Source organism: Caretta caretta, chromosome 24 (assembly GCF_965140235.1).
Source record: "Caretta caretta isolate rCarCar2 chromosome 24, rCarCar1.hap1, whole genome shotgun sequence".
In the NCBI taxonomy this organism is placed as follows: Eukaryota; Metazoa; Chordata; order Testudines; family Cheloniidae; genus Caretta; species Caretta caretta.
The window spans coordinates 14,244,027-14,260,539 of record NC_134229.1 but is presented as its reverse complement, the minus strand read 5'-3'; the positions used below and the strand labels follow the sequence as shown (position 1 = coordinate 14,260,539).

General features: G+C 48.1%; 1 protein-coding gene across 1 annotated transcript in view; it reads left to right on the top strand.

The window, feature by feature from the left end:
* The window catches only part of LOC125626110 (uncharacterized), a 143,453-nt gene extending 142,426 nt beyond the window's left edge, over positions 1-1,027 (top strand). Inside the window, exons 78-79 of the mRNA XM_075123029.1 lie at positions 907-972; positions 1,023-1,027. Of these exons, the coding sequence (XP_074979130.1) occupies positions 907-972; positions 1,023-1,027 (71 nt within the window). The remainder of the gene's footprint in view (positions 1-906; positions 973-1,022) is intronic.
* Positions 1,028-16,513: the final 15,486 nt, after the last annotated feature.

Genomic DNA, 16,513 nt, shown 5'->3' with positions numbered 1-16,513 from the left:
TTACTCTCAGGTTGGGTGCAGCAAATCAGATCCACTTTATTATCTCAAGCAATTGCAGAGAGGGAGAGAGTGCACTGGGACACAGGGTTTCCCCCACCTAGGCAGGTCTCTCCCAGATAAACAATTAGAGTAAGTATTTATACCTTTATTACAGACAATAATAAGTAACAACTGCATATTGTTTAGACATATTCCTTCATGATATCTTATTTTTCTTACCATTTCTCTTATAGTCAGCATTCTAGACTTATCTAATACAAGGTCACGACAGCCTCTTTCACAGTTCTTTTCCACTTGCTTCGCACTATCCCCGCTTCTACAAAGCTCGCGTTATTAAAGCTAAAGATAGCCTGACTCCTGCTCATTTCAGAGGCCTGCATCCAAATTCCCTTTATCTACTTCCACACCTGGGTTGACTGGAACTGAAACCATTTTTTTTTCTAATGTTTTCTTTTCACTGGAAAACTTGACGAAAAAGAATAATTTTGAATTGACCAAAATATTTTGGGTTGACTTGAAACAATTTTTTGGCCAAGTTTTTTGTTTCAGCTCCACCATTTTGGTATGGCTTTCACGTGAGTGTGTGTGTGTGTGTGTGTGTGTGTGTGTGTGTGTGTGTGTGTGTGTGTGATTTTGTTTTTAATTGGCCAAATTTGGAGACAAAATTCTGTTTTGAAATGAAAAGTTGGAAAAAAAATCCCATCTTAACTATAAAAAAAACCAACATGCTTTTTCCATCTGAAAATATTCATTGAATTTGACCCAAATGAAAAATGCATTTTTCTGCAGAAATTCTGCCTCACCCAAACATTTTGCCTAGCTCTGTTATTTGCACAGGTCTAATAACTATGCCCATGGTGGAATCAGTTTTTCATCCCTCATTATCCTTTACTTCTCTCTCTCCAGCTTTCACCTGCCCGGCCAACAGCCACTACGAGCTGTGCACTAGATCTTGCGATTTCACCTGCGCTGGCTTGTTCTCCCCTGCCCAGTGCACTGCAAAATGCTTTGAAGGCTGCCAGTGTGAAGCCGGCTACGCATTCAATGGGGAAACGTGCACGTCCATGGAAGGATGCGGCTGCGTGCATGATGGACGCTACATCAAGGTGGGTGCTGGGATATGAGTCGGCTGTCGTCCTGGATGCTGTCATTTTGCATCGGATGCCCTTGTAGGTGTGGGATTGTCCCAGCTTCCCACTGGGAGTCACAGTGACTGTGTGTCTGTGCTCTTCAGTGCAGTGACACCCAAAACCTACAGCTAGGTCCTGCCTTCAGTCACCCATGTGACTTCTGCTGCAGTCAGCGGCATTTGGTTAGATGAGCATCCAGACACCTGCCCTGTGTGATCCATGCACGTGGAAATGAAACTATGCCATGAACTAGGGATTCATCACAGGAAAACCAAGGGATTGGATGGAAAATGGGATATGGAGCCCTTCCCCACTAGAGGGCGCCGGCTCTGATCCGGCCCAGCGTGGGACACTGGCTGGCTTAAGGGGGGTAGGGAATGGGACATACTGCCTTTCCCCTCTAGGGGGCTGCAGGTCTAATCCTGACCCCAGTTAGGGTAAGTGGCTGGCTTGGAGGATGGGGAATGGGATAGAGGTCCTTTCCTGTCTAGAAAGTTCATGAACTTATCATGTTCCATCTTCAACCCAGTCAGGTTCCTTGCTCCCATTCCTCCTGGTGGGTGGCCATTCCAGAACCTCCCTCCTCCTATGGTTGGCAACTTTTGTCTGATTTCCAGCCGTAATTGAGTCATGTCCCTTTGTCTCTGTTGAAATCACAGGTAAAGAAAGAGTGTTAGCCTGCTGAGTGAACTTGGGCAAGACACTACCCCTCTTTGTGCCTCAGTTTCCCCATCTTAGAACGATACTGATCTCCTTTGTAAAGCACTTTGAGGTGCACTGATGCAAAGAGCTATAGAAGAGCTGGGTGGTGTTGTTATTATTACTGCCCATTTCTTATCAAAGGCAACAGTTGCAGGGTAATTGGAGCACTGGGCTAGGAATTAAACTTGGGTTCAGTTCCTGGCTCTGCAATGATCTCGGAGAAATCATGTCACTTCTTTGGCCACAGTTTCCCCTCTCCCCCTTGTAAACTCTTTGGGGTTCTCTGCTCTCCAGTTGAGGTTTGGTCCCCTGGGGGACGTCTTCACTGCAGAGTAAACTCAGGCGCTTCCCTGAATGTTGTCCCTTCCCCTCACCCCTATCCACCCAAACTTCTCAGAAAAGCGAACAGAATGTTAGAAGCCATTAGGAAAGGGATAGATGGTAAGACAGAAAATATAATTATGCCATTATATCAAGTCCTGGTATGCCCACAACTGGAATACTGAGGGCAGTTCTGGTTGCCCCATCTCAAAAAAGATATTAGAATTGAAAAAGGTGCAGTGAAGGGCAACAAAAATGGTTAGTGGGATGGAACAGCTTCTACACAAAGATGAAAAAGACTGAGGCTGTTCGTTTTAGAAAAGAGACGGCTATGGGGGGATGTGATCGAGAGCTATACAAGCCGGAGTGGAGTGGAGAAAGTGACTAGGGAAGTGTTATTTACCCCTTCACGTAACACAAGGACCAGGGTCACCTGATGAAATTACTAGGCAGCAGGTTTAAAACTAACAAAAGGAAGCACTTCACACAACACACAGTCAACCTGTGGAAGTCGTTGCCAGTGGATGCTGTGAAGGCCAAAACTATAACTGGATTCAAAAAAGAGTTAGATAAATTCATGAAGGATAGGGCCATCTGTGGCTATTAGCCAAGATTGTCAGGGTCCCAACCCCATGCTCCGGGTGTCCCTAAACCTCCAACTGCCAGAAGCTGGGAGTGGATGACAGGGGATGGATCACACACTAACTGCCCTGTTCTGTTCATTCTCTCTCAAGCATCTGGCACTGGTCACTACCAGAGACAGGATATTGGGCTAGGCGGACATTGGTCTGACCCACTATGGCCATTCTGATTTTCTCACCTGGAGTTCAGTGGTTCTTTCAGCCTAGGCTGACTGGCCTAACCGGTGGGTGGGAGCGAGGATGGGGTTGGACCCCCAGTGCTGTTTACACTCAGACTGGTAACAGCCACTTTGCCATGAGGACATAGGCTAAATCACTGATAGCCCTCCTGTGCCCAGAAGGACAGACACCTTCTCCCACAATTCACTGGGGAAGAATTCCTGTGTCATGGATTCACAGGGGCTGGTCTATGCTCCAGCCTGTAACTAGTCCCTTTAGTGTGCTGGGCCCCAAGGACCCACACAGCTCCACAGGGACAGGCTCATGGCCCCATGAGTCCTCAACTGGCGTTCTGGGTACCAGTGATCCCTTGTCTCTCCATGGCTCCCTGCAGCGAGTCCAGCCAAGCTGTATTCCTGTGGGAGTTTTTGTTCCTACCTCTTCAGGGTGCAAAGCCCTCAGTGAGATTTTGCAGTGATACCAGGCCATCTTTTCAAGGTAACAGCTTGTTAGTCCCCTGGCTACAGCATCTGAAAGGCCTTGGGTTAGCCCAGAGAAGCAAAGGTCACGGCAGAGTTCAGACTGGCTAATGCCTGGGCTCCCTTGAGCCATGCTGCTGGAGGAACCATGTTGCTTCCCCTCTTTGTCTCTCTCCCTTTGTCTCCATCTCAGGAGAGAGCCCCTGTGAGCTAAGCTCTGCACCCAGCCACCTGTCACCTTTCCCCTTCATTCTCCTGCTCAGACATTTGCTCTGCTTCATTGCAGCTAAATTCCTGTCTCTTGGTAGTTGGTAAGAGCAGGTGAATGTCCCAGCCTTTGGGGTTTCCATTGTCTCTTCCAGACCCTCTGTTCACATGCCTAGACTTTATTCTATTTGTTATTGACTCTGGCCTCCAACCAGGTGGCTACATGAGTCCAACACCTCACCCCTTCCCTTTACACTCAGTGCACAGCAGTACAAAGCACCGAGGGAAACTGAGGCGCATGTAGATCTGATAAAGTATTACGAAAATTCCCAAATTTGGCACACCTAGAGCACACAGGGTGGAGCTCAGCATCGGGGGGACACAGCATCGGGGGGACACTGGGGTAGGGTTTTGTAGTGTGGCTGCTCACTCCTGGTCGAGGCTACCCCAGAGGAAGAAAGATCTCCCAAGATAACTCTGCAGTAAAGACATACCTTTTGGGGCAGGGACTGTGTCTTACTATGTCTATGTACAGCACCCAGCACAACTGGACCCTGGTCTCGGTTGGAGCAGGGAGAATCGCTCACTATTTATTTGTACAGCACCTAGCGCAATGGGATGTCAGCATGCTACTGTAATTTTAATAATGAAAGGGAGCTTTGAGTTGATCCCATCCTGGGAATTTTCTCTTGATGCTTTCCTGTGACAAAGTTGTTTGGGAATGTCTCTGCAGGCCGGGGAGAGCATCATCTCCGGTGCTTGCTCCGAGAAGTGCACCTGCCAGGCCTCAGGCGGGCTTGTCTGCGAGCCACACAGCTGCCCCGAAAAGGAGATCTGTGCGCTCCAGGACGGGGTGCGCGGCTGCGTGAAGCAGGAAGGCCGGTGCACGCTGCTCCCTGGAGCCCGGCTCACCTCCTTCGACGGCGCTTCTGGAGGAGATCTCCACAGTGGAGCTTACGAGCTGGCCTCTCTCTGCAATGACAGCGCCCCCTCCTGGTTCAGGGTGGTGGTGGATGTCAGGGCATGCAGCGATGGGGCAGTGATGGCTGGGACAACCGCCTACATTTTCTTCCAAGATGCTTTCATAGCTGTGAAAAGGAACAAGGAGACCTGGGTAAGAGGGGGCCGCGTTAGAACAGCCTGAGGCAAAGGGGCAGGAGGCTCATTCAGCTGCCACCAAAATGATGAAAAGTCTAAAAATTACAGTGATGTTGATCCGTAACTGAGGCCGATCTGGGCATCTCAAAGATCAAGTCACTCAGCCTCATGAGCCCCCTGTTGACAGGACATGGTGTACAGGCTGTGGGGGATGACATGAGTTATGGATAAACAATTATTCAGTAGCAAAGACTGAATTAGAACCCAGGAGTCCGGACTTCCCCCTGTTCTAACCCACTAGAGTCCACTCCCCTTCCAGAGCTGGGGAAGCAATCCAAGAATCCTGACTCCCAGCCACCCCTTCACCCCTGTTGTGTCCCACCTCTGATGTTGGAGGAGAGGCAGGGAACTATTTTAGGAAGGGTCTTTGTGACCCAGTCCCTGGGAGAGATCCCTCCTTTCACTGGGGCACCTGGCCATTGAGGGAAAGACCACCCCATCCTGGGGAGCCCTGTCCACTGTGGGGAGCGAGATTGCCCCCATGGGAAAGAGGGAGGAATCCGAGGCAGTATCATGATGTCACATTCGGAACTCAGTAACCTGAAGAAGATGTTTGCAGTGTTGCTGTAGGCATGTTGGTCCCAGGATATTAGAGAGACAAGGTGGATGAGGTGATCATTTGTATTGGACCAACATCTGTTGGTGGAAGGAACAAGCTTGCAAGCTACACCATCGTGAAGAAGAACTCTGTGTAGTTTGAAAGCTTGTCCCTTCCACCAAGAGTAGTTGGTGCAATAAAAGATATCACCTCACCCACCTTGTGTCTCTCTTAGAATCATAGAATATCAGGGTTGGAAAGGACCTCAGGAGATCATCTAGTCCAACCCCCTGCTCAAAGCAGGACCAATCCCCAATTATTTTTGCTCCAGATCCCTAAATGGCCCCATCAAGGATTGAACTCACAACCCTTGGTTTAGCAGGCCAATGCTCAAACCTCTGAACTATCCCTCCCCCTAGGGTTGTGGTCATTTATTCAAATAAGCGAATTCACCAAATATTCAAATGAGGGAATTAAATCATTTCCATAAAGTCTCTAGAGTTCTTAACTTTTCCCACTAAGAGACACAATTGCTCACAGGTCAATAACACTGAAGGCAGGAGGGACGTTTGCCAATCAAGTTGCCTATGCAAATCAGAGCACCTTCATTGGGTGTTGAGAGAATCGGAACAATTTGCTCTCCAGGGCACTGTTTATTGATTGGCTCCTCCGTCAGTCTTAGTGTTTTCTGCACCTCTCAGTCTAAGTCTATTGCCTTATAATGTGGCCCAAAGACTCTAGTCCCCATTGCCAGTTACTGTGGCCCCTAGACTCTAGATCTTGTTGCCATGTAATGGGGCCGATGGACTGTAGCTCAGTCCCTGCCATTCACCCCCACGTTTCCCAGTTCTCCTCTGGTCTAAGTCTGTGTGTTCCAGGTGAATGGGCGCCCAGTGCCTCTCCCGGCAAAGATCTCCGATGCTGTGTCTGTGCACAAGTCTCAGGGCGGCGTGGCTGTGGTCCAGGCCTCGGGACTGCAGGTTCTGTTCAGCCCCAGTGGAGAGGTGTTGCTGAGAGTCGGCGAGAGCCTGGCTAACAAGCTGTGCGCATCCTGTGGGAACTTCAATGGTGACGTCTCTGATGACCTGCGGCTGCCCAGCGGGGGGGTCGCGGGGAACATCACTGAGGTCATCAATGCCTGGAAGGCCAGAGACTTCTCAGGGTGGTGAGTGGCTCTGCAGATGCCGCCCTTTCCTCTGATCTTTCTTTGATGGACTATAGGTACCTCCCTGGGGAGGAGATTTCTGATAGCAGAGGGCTTCTTAATCTCGCAGACAAAGGCAGAGCAGGTCCCAGGGTCCGGAAGACAATGTTAGAAAGGTTCAGATCAGAAATAAGATGCAACTGTTTCCACAGAGAGAATAATTAACCATTGGAGCACCTCACCCAGGGGTGAGGTAGATTCTCCATTGCTTGCTAGTCTTTATAGCTCAACAGACCAGCCGTCTAAAAGATACACTGCAGTCCAGCCACAAGCTACTGATCATGAAAGCATCCCCTTATACGGCAGCCTAGTGTAGTTCTTTCCACACTGCAGGAAATTCCCTGGCCTGTGCTGACTACATAACCTAATGGTCCCTTCTGGCCTTAAAATCTATGAATTCATTGCAAAGGAATCTTACTGATACATCTTCCCAGTCCTGAAGGAGGCTGACTCACTCCTCTCCTGTTTTTGTCTCCTAGTGATGTCTAAACAAAATCCTGGCTGCTGAAGCATCTTCCCTCCCTGGAGTGGACCCTGCTGCCATCTTAGCTAGGAATTGCTCATAGTGCCATAACTGTAGCCCTCGTGACTTTCTGTGTCCTCTAGGGTATGAAATGAGAAAACGACTTTGTTCTGATTGTCAGTAAAAACAAATAAACCTGCAGATACGATTGTGAAGCAATAAACTCATTTTTGCAAACTTCATCCAGTGATTTTATTATCACAGCCTGTTTCTTTCTATCTTAACGTAATTTTCTGACACAGTGGAAGAGAACAAGACAATCTTTTTGTTCCATGTCTGTACAGAGCCGAGCACAATGGAGTGATGGTCCATGACAAGGACACCCAGATGCAACCACAGTACAAAGAGGTAATAATAATAATAATGCATTCTGCTAATAAAACTCATGAGTACGGATGAAGTTCAGCCCAAGAGGTTGAAAAATCTGTTTCTCAAATGGAATGTCTTCATTTGTATTCCCCATGGTAGCTCATATGTCTGTGTAAATCAATAAAGTTGGGTGCTACATGGCCTTGGGGAGAAGAAAGACAACAGATGTGCAGGAGTTAACAAGCTGGCTACATCATTGAGGGCAGAGTTAGAGAGGCTTCAGCAAAGAGCTACAAGGATGTCTGAAGAAGAGGGCCAATAGAGCAAGACTTAAAGAGCTCAATCTTCATCAAAGAGAAGGCTAAGAGATTATTTTACCTCTTTATTTGGCACTGATGGAACCACAGATGGAATACTGTCTCCAGTTCTGGTGTCTACAGTTCAGGAAAGATGTTGATAAATTGGAGAGCGTTCAGAAGAGAGATACGAGAATGATTACAGGAATGGAAAACATGCTTTTATAATGAGAGACTCCAGCAGCTGTCTATTTAGTAGAACAAAGAGAAGATTAAAGGGTGACTTGATCCCAGTCCATAAGTACCTACATGGGGAACAAATATTTAATAATGGACTCTTCAATCTGGCAGAGAAAGGTCCAACACAATCCACTACCAGGAAGTTGAAGCTAGACAATTTTATACTGGAAATAGAATCATAGAATATCAGGGTTGGAAGGGACCTCAGGAGGTCACCTAGTCCAACCCCCTGCTCAAAGCAGGACCAATCCCCAACTAAATCATCCCAGCCAGGGCTCTGACAAGCCTGACCTTAAAAACCTCAAAGGAAGGAGATTGCACCACCTCCCTAGGTAACGCATTCCAGTGCTTCACCACCCTCCCAGTGAAAAGGTTTTTCCTAATATCCAACCTAAACCTCCAGCTTAAGGTGTAAATTTTTAACAGTGAGAGTAATTAGCCATTGGAACAATTTATCAAGGGTTACGGTGAATTTTCCATCACTGGTAATTTTTAAATCAAGATTGGATGTTTTTCTAACAGATCTGCTCCAGGAATTATTTTGGGGAAGATCTCTGAGCTGTGTTATAGAGGAGGTCAGACAATATGATCACAATGATGTCTTCTATCCTTGAAAGCTATGAAACTAAAAGATGTCTGGACTAGTGCTTGTAAACTAGAGCAGTGTAAATAATGAATGTTTCAGTTTGCTGGCACTTCAGAGAAATAAAAAAAAATAATTTTGAGTGTTTCTTTCCATTTCTGGTATTTTTAAATATCTGTGTTTGAAGCATGTTTTGAAACAAAAAGTCATTTTAACCCCCAACATCAATTTCATTTAGAAATTGTCAGGGACTCCCAGGTCGTGCCCACTCTTGGCCCCGCGTGGTCCCTGGGGGGAACCCCCATCAGTGAGACAGCCCATGTCATAAACATACAGATAAGGGTAGCATAAAATTCCTCCTGGGCAGCTGTACTGTATCTTTACCTGTAAGGGGTTAAGAAGCCCAAATAACCTGGTTGGCACCTGACCAAAAGGACCAATAAGGAAAGAAAATACTTTCAAATCTTTGAAACCCTTCTCAGGGGTCCACTCTCTCTCAGGGGTTAAGCCTCTCCACCTCCGGGAACCACACTTCTCTGAGCCTTAGCATGCCTGTTTCGCACCATGGACCCCCTCAGGGAGTCCACTCGCTCTGAACCCCTGGGGCCTCCATTCCCAGAGGGAATGATGCCACCCTGATCTCTAGACCGGAGCGACTCTCAGCCAGTGTAACACAGGAGGGTCTGAACCCAGCACAGGAAACTCTCAGGGCCCTCAGGTCTGGCTTCCCTCAGCACAGCACATCCAAGACTCCCCTGCATCCAGGTGGGCTCTGCCTGCTCTATCTTTCTAGTCCCGAACCCCTCTGCATGCAAACCATTGGAAAAAACAAGGAAAAAAGAAGAAACCCCCCCACTTCGTCACATCTCTCCCCCTTTCAAGTCTGAACTGAACGGGGTCACTTAGCCTCAAGCTAAAACTGCTATAGAATGGGAGATCCAGGATATGCTAAAGATGGGTGTAATCCGCCCCTCTGGCAAGGCATGGGCATCGCCAGTGGTTCTAGTTCCCAAACCAGATGGGGAGACACGTTTTTGCGTGGACTACCGTAAGCTAAATGCTGTAACTCGCCCAGACAACTATCCAATGCCATGCACAGATGAACTATTGGACTGTTCATCTCTACCTTGGACTTAACCAAAGGGTACTGGCAGGAACCGCTAGATGAATCCGCCAAGGAAAGGTCAGCCTTCACCACACACGTCGGGCTGTATGAATTTAATGTACTCCTTTTCGGGCTGCGGAATGCACCTGCCACCTTCCAAAAACATATAGATGGTCTCCTAGTGGGATTGGGAGAATGTGCAGTCGCCTACCTTGACGACGTGGCCATATTTTCGGATTCCTGGGCAGAACACTTGGAACATCTACAAAAAGTCTTCAAGTGCATAAGGAGGGCAGGACAAACTGTTAGGGCTAAGAAGTGTCAAATAGGCCTAAACAGAGTGACTTGGACACCAGGTGGGTCAAGGAACTATAAACCCCCTAGAAGCCAAAGTGGATGCTATCCAAAAGTGGCCTGTCCCAAAGTCAAAGAAACAAATCCAATCCTTCTTAGGGAAGTGAGCTGTAGCTCACGAAAGCTCATGCTCAAATAAATTGGTTAGTCTCTAAGGTGCCACAAGTACTCCTTTTCTTTTTTCCAGATATTACAGGCGATTTGTACCGTAATACAGCCAAATCGCCGCCCTACTGACAGACCTAACCAAAAAGAAACAGCCAAATGCAGTTCACTGGACTGAAGAGTGTCAGAAGGCCTTTAACCAGCTTAAAGCGACACTCATGACTGACCCTGTGCTAAGGGCCCCAGACTTTGACAAACCGTTCCTAGTAACCACAGATGTGTCCGAGCGTGGTGTGGGAGCAGTCTTAATGCAGGAAGGACCGAATCAAGAGTTCCATCCTGTCGTGTTTCTCAGCAAGAAGCTATCTGAGATGGAAAGCCACTGGTCAATCAGTGAAAAGGAATGTTACGTCATTGTCTAAGCTCTGGAAAAGCTACACCCATACGTTTGGGGATGGCATTTCCACCTGCAAACCGACCATGCTGCGCTACAGTGGCTTCATACCACAAAGGGAAAGAACAAAAAGCTTATTCGGTGGAGTTTAGCTCTCCAAGATTTTTATTTCAACATACAACACATTTCAGGAGCTTCTAACAAAGTGGCTGATGCACTCTCCCGTGAAAGTTTCCCAGAATCAACTGGTTAAAATCATCCTTGAGATGTGGAAAATATTGTTAGTCTTTATACAGTTAGTAGTATATTTAGAGGTGCATGTGTCTTATTAATTCTGTTTTCTCCAAGAGCTCCAGGAAGAAATCACAGCCAGTGTTTTCACCCTTTCTGTGATTTGGGGGGCATGTCATAAAAATAAAGGGAAGGATAACCACCTTTCTGTATACAGTGCTATAAAATCCCTCCTGGCCAGAGGCGAAATCCTTTCACCTGTAAAGGGTTAAGAAGCTACAGTAACCTAGCTGGCACGTGACCCAAAATGGCCAATGAGGGGACAAGATTCTTTCAAATCTGGAGGGGGGGACAAAGGGTTTTGTCTGTCTGTGTGATACCTGTGCTGGGAACAGATCAAGGATGCAAGCTCTCCAACTCCTGTAAAGTTAGTAAGTAATCTAGCTAGAGAATGCATTAGATTTTCTTTGTTTTTTTTTGGCTTGTGAAATTTGCTGTGCTGGAGGGAATGTGTATTCCTGTTTTTGTGTCTTTTCGTAACTTAAGGTTTTGCCTAAAGGGATTCTCTATGATTTAAATCTGATTACCCTGTAAAGTATTTACCATCCTGATTTTACAGAGGTGATTCTTTTACCTTTTCTTTAAATAAAATTCTTTTAAGAACCTGATTGATTTTTCATTGTTCTTAAGATCCAAGGGTTTGGGTCTGTGTTCACCTGTACCAATTGGTGAGGATATCATTATCAAGCCTTCCCCAGGAAAGGGGGGTGTAGGGTTTGGCGGGATATTTTGGGGGAAGACGTCTCCAAGGGGTCTGTTTCCCTGTTCTTTGTTTAAATCGCTTGGTGATGGCAGTGTATCAGGTTTTTAACCTAAGCTGGTTCCCAAGGCAAGAAAGAAATCTGTGTCTTGGGGAATTTTTAACCTAAGCTGGTAAGAATAAGCTTAGGGGGTCTTTCATGCAGTTCCCCACATCTGTACCCTAGAGTTCAGAGTAGGGAAGGAACCTTGACAACAGTGGTGAATATGAAGTTTCCAGAGTGTCAAAGTGAGGTAATATCTTTTATTGGACCAGCTTCTGTAGGAGAGAGAGACAAGCTTTCCCACTAACACAGAGCTCTTCCTCAGGATCCTCCCACTTCACAGAGGCTTTGACTGATGCATGTTTGGCCATCAGGAGGCCAGCTGTAATTAACCAAGGGGAGAGAAAGGAGTTTCTTGACTTTCTTCTGAAATTCCAAAGAACCGGCCACTCCCACCACACAACCCATGCAAGTGATTTGATCATTAATAGGCCTCTTGCAGCTGATGACGAGTTATTTATTGGGTTTCCAGTGTTCTTGTTGCCATGTTGGTCCCAGGATATTACAGAGACAAGGTGGGTGAGAGAATATCTATTATTGCACCAACATCCGTTGGTGAAAGAGACACACTTTTGAGCTTACACAGAGCTTTTCTTCAGGTCTGAGACGGCTTGTCTCTTTCACTAGCAGATGTTGGTCCAGTAAAAGAGATCACCTCACTGTAGCGAGGTGAAGGCTCACTGGCGCAGCACCTCCTGCTGGTTGTCAAAGAATTAACTCTTTCCAGCCTTCAGAGCACCCTCTGCCACCGGGTGTCTTGCCTGCCTCAGGCCCCGTGTCCCTCCTGGACCCTGGTGCCTCTTTACCTTGGGGTTCTGCCCCCAGCAGTACCCCCTTACTCTGGGTTTCCCCTCCCAGGGGAACCCTCAACTCTCTAAACCCACCTTGCCTCAGTGGCTACTGTCAGTCATCATCTAGCCCCGCTCACTGGGGCAGACTTCAGTCTGCAATAGCCACTCATCATTGGCAAGAGGTTAGGACCTGCTGCCTTTGCCTATCCCTGGGCTGCACCTCTGCAACCCAAGTACCTGCTTTGGCCTTTAATGAGGACTGCAGCCTGGGGGTTGACCAGGCTGGAGCTCCCCAGCTCCCTTTGCCTTTGCCCTTCCCCTTCCCCTGCTCTGCTTCAGGAACCTTGCTTTCAGACAGACAGCCCTTCCCACTCCAGAGCTAGAGTAAGACTCTTCAGCTCCTGGCCCCCAGCCCTCTTATAAGGGCCAGCTGGGCCCTAATTAAGCTGGCCACACCTGGTCAGCTACTCCCTCAGCTGCTTTCACTCCTTTTCCCAGCCACATCCCTCTCCAGGGCTGCTTTAACCCCTGTTCTGCAGGAGTGGGGCAGCTGCCCCACCACACTCACCCACCTCTCCTCTCATTTATTGGGTGCCAGTAAAGGCTAGACATTCAGGAATCTGCGCAGGAGGAAGAGCTCTGAGTAAGCTCCAAAGCTTGTCTCTCTCTCATCAACAGAAGTTGCTCCAATAAAAGACATGATGTGATTGGAATAACAGAGACTTGGTGGGATAACTCACATGACTGGAGTACTGTCATGGATGGATATAAGCTGTTCAGGAAGGACAGGCAGGGCAGAAAAGGTGGGAGAGTTGCACTGTATGTAAGAGGCTGATGTCGTGGTGGGAGTCTGCTATAGACCACCGGACGGGGGGGATGAGGTGGACGAAGCTTTCTTCCGGCAACTCGCAGAAGTTACTAGATTGCACGCCCTGGTTCTCATGGGAGATTTCAATCACCCTGATATCTGCTGGGAGAGCAATACAGCGGTGCACAGACAATTCAGGAAGTTTTTGGAAAATGTAGGGGACAATTTCCTGGTGCAAGTGCTGGAGGAACCAACTAGGGGCAGAGCTCTTCTTGACTTGCTGCTCACAAACCGGGAAGAATTAGTAGGGGAAGCAAAAGTGGATGGGAACCTGGGAGGCAGTGACCATGAGATGGTCGAGTTCAGGATCCTGATACAAGGAAGAAAGGAAAGCAGTAGAATACGGACCCTGGACTTCAGAAAAGCAGACTTTGACTCCCTCAGAGAACTGATGGGCAAGATCCCCTGGGAGAATAACATGAGGGGAAAAGGAGTCCAGGAGAGCTGGCTGTATTTTAAAGAATCCTGATTGAGGTTACAGGGATAAACCATCCCGATGTGTAGAAAGAATAGTAAATATGGCAGGCGACCAGCTTGGCTTAACAATGAAATCCTTGCTGCTCTTAAATACAAAAAAGAAGCTTACAAGAAGTGGAAGATTGGACAAATGACCAGGGATGAGTATAAAAATATTGCTCGGGCTTGCAGGAGTGAAATCAGGAAGGCCAAATCACACCTGGAGTTGCAGCTAGCAAGAAGGGTTTCTTCAGGTATGTTAGCAACAAGAAGAAAGTCAAGGAAAGTGTGGGCCCATTAATGAATGAGGGAGGCAACCTAGTGACAGAGGATGTGGAAAAAGCTAATGTACTCAATGCTTTTTTTGCCTCTGTCTTCACGAACAAGGTCAACTCCCAGACTACTGCACTGGGCAGCACAGCATGGGGAGGAGGTGACCAGCCCTCTGTGGAGAAAGAAGTGGTTCGGGACTATTTAGAAAAGCTGGACATGCACAAGTCCATGGGGCCGGATGCGTTGCATCCGAGAGTGCTAAAGCAGTTTGTGGATGTGATTACAGAGCCATTGGCCATTATCTTTGAAAACTCATGGCGATCGGGGGAGGTCCCAGATGACTGAAAAAAGGCTAATGTAGTGCCAATCTTTAAAAAAGGGAAGAAGGAGGATCCTGGGAACTACAGGCCAGTCAGCCTCACCTCAGTCCCTGGAAAAATCATGGAGCAGGTCCTCAAGGAATCAATTCTGAAGCACTTAGCGGAGAGGAAAGTGATCAGGAACAGTCAGCATGGATTCACCAAGGGCAAGTCCTGCGTGACGAATCTAATTGCCTTCTATGACGAGATAACTGACTCTGTGGATGAAGGGAAAGCAGTGGACGTGTTGTTCCTTGACTTTAGCAAAGCTTTTGACACTGTCTCCCACAGTATTCTTGCCAGCAAGTTAAAGAAGTATGGGCTGGATGAATGGACTATAAGGTGGATAGAAAGTTGGCTAGATTGTCGGGCTCAACGGGTAGTGATCAATGGCTCCATTTCTAGTTGGCAGCCAGTGTCAAGCGGAGTGCCCCAAGGGTCGGTCCTGGGGCCGGTTTTGTTCAATATCTTCATAAATGATCTGGAGCATGGTGCGGATTGCACCCTCAGCAAGTTTGCAGATGACACTAAACTGGGAGGAGAGGTAGATACGCTGGAGAGTAGGGATAGGATACAGAGGGACCTAGGCAAATTGGAGGATTGGGCCAAAAGAAATCTGATGAGGTTCAGCAAGGACAAGTGCAGAGTCCTGCACTTAGGACGGAAGAATCTCATGCACCGCTACAGACTAGGGACCGAATGGCTAGGCAGCAGTTCTGCAGAAAAAGACCTAGGGGTTACAGTGGACGAGAAGCTGGATATGAGTCAACAGTGTGCCCTTGTTGCCAAGAAGGCCAATGGCATTTTGGGATGTATAAGTAGGGGCATTGCCAGCAGATGGAGGGACGTGATCGTTCCCCTCTATTTGACACTGGTGAGGCCTCATCTGGAGTACTGTGTCCAGTTTTGGGCCCCACACTACAAGAAGGATGTGGATAAACTGGAGAGAGTCCAGCGAAGGGCAACAAAAATGATTAGGGGACTGGAACACATGAGTTATGAGGAGAGGCTGAGGGAACTGGGGATGTTTAGTCTACGGAAGAGAAGACTGAGGGGGGATTTGATAGCTGCTTTCAACTATCTGAAAGGGGGTTCCAAAGAGGATGGCTCTGGACTGTTCTCAGTGGAAGCTGATGGCAGAACAAGGAGTAATGGTCTCAAGTTGCAGTGGGGGAGATTTAGGTTGGATATTAGGAAAAACTTTTTCACTAGGAGGATGGTGAAACACTGGAATGCGTTTCCTAGAGAGGTGGTGGAATCTCCTTTCTTCGAAGTTTTTAAGGTCAGGATTGACAAGGCCTGGCTGGGATGATTTAGTTGGGGATTGGTCCTGCTTTGAGCAGGGGGTTGGACTAGATGACCTCCTGAGGTCCCTTCCAACCCTGATATTCTATAATTCTATGATTCTATATATTAGCTCACCCACTTTGTCTCTTTTCATATCCTGGGACCAGCATGGCTACCACACCACTGCCTACAAAAGTGCAGGATTCACACTTACAGCCCAGAGTTACCATCACACCAGGGCACTATTTTCAGGAGTCAGGTTCCGAGCAGAACGTCTTCATCACACCAGGGCACTGACACTGTCAGTGATCTGAGATACACCTAGCAGGGTCTGAGTGCCAGGAATGCACGGTCCACGCACCCTGGGACGCACGCAGCTGGGTCAGACTGCATGCTCACAATACAGCTGGTACTCAGGGATTGGGTGCAAGGGTTCAGCTGAACACACGGGCACCTGCAAACAGCTGTACTAACAGCAGGATCTACACTACTGGCCCAGGAGGAGTTACACGTCAGGGCACTAAATCACAATCCCAGTGCAGGATCGGCCCTCGGGGAGCACCCTGCCTCAGTCTATCTCCCTGCCAGTGCGCAGGGCTGCTCCTTAGAGCACGTTTGGCCCAGTCTCCTTTTAAAAGTTCCAAGCACTGGGGTTTCCAGCCCTTTCCTTGGGAGACTGTCCCACATGTAAGCGGGGGATGGTCCCGCTATTATGGGGAACTTTCCTGGCTTATACACGACCCCAGTGAAATGGGCTAACGAAAGGATCTGAGTCCTCACTCCCACTCCCTTTACCCAGAGGCCTGCCTGACCTCGAGGGCTCCCCTTCCATCTCCTGTGTGGCAGAGTCCTCATAACCCCAACAGGGCTGGGCCCAGGATTCCTGGGGGGCTCCACCCCCAACCTTGTCGTGGTCACTTAGGGCAGGGGCTAGCGT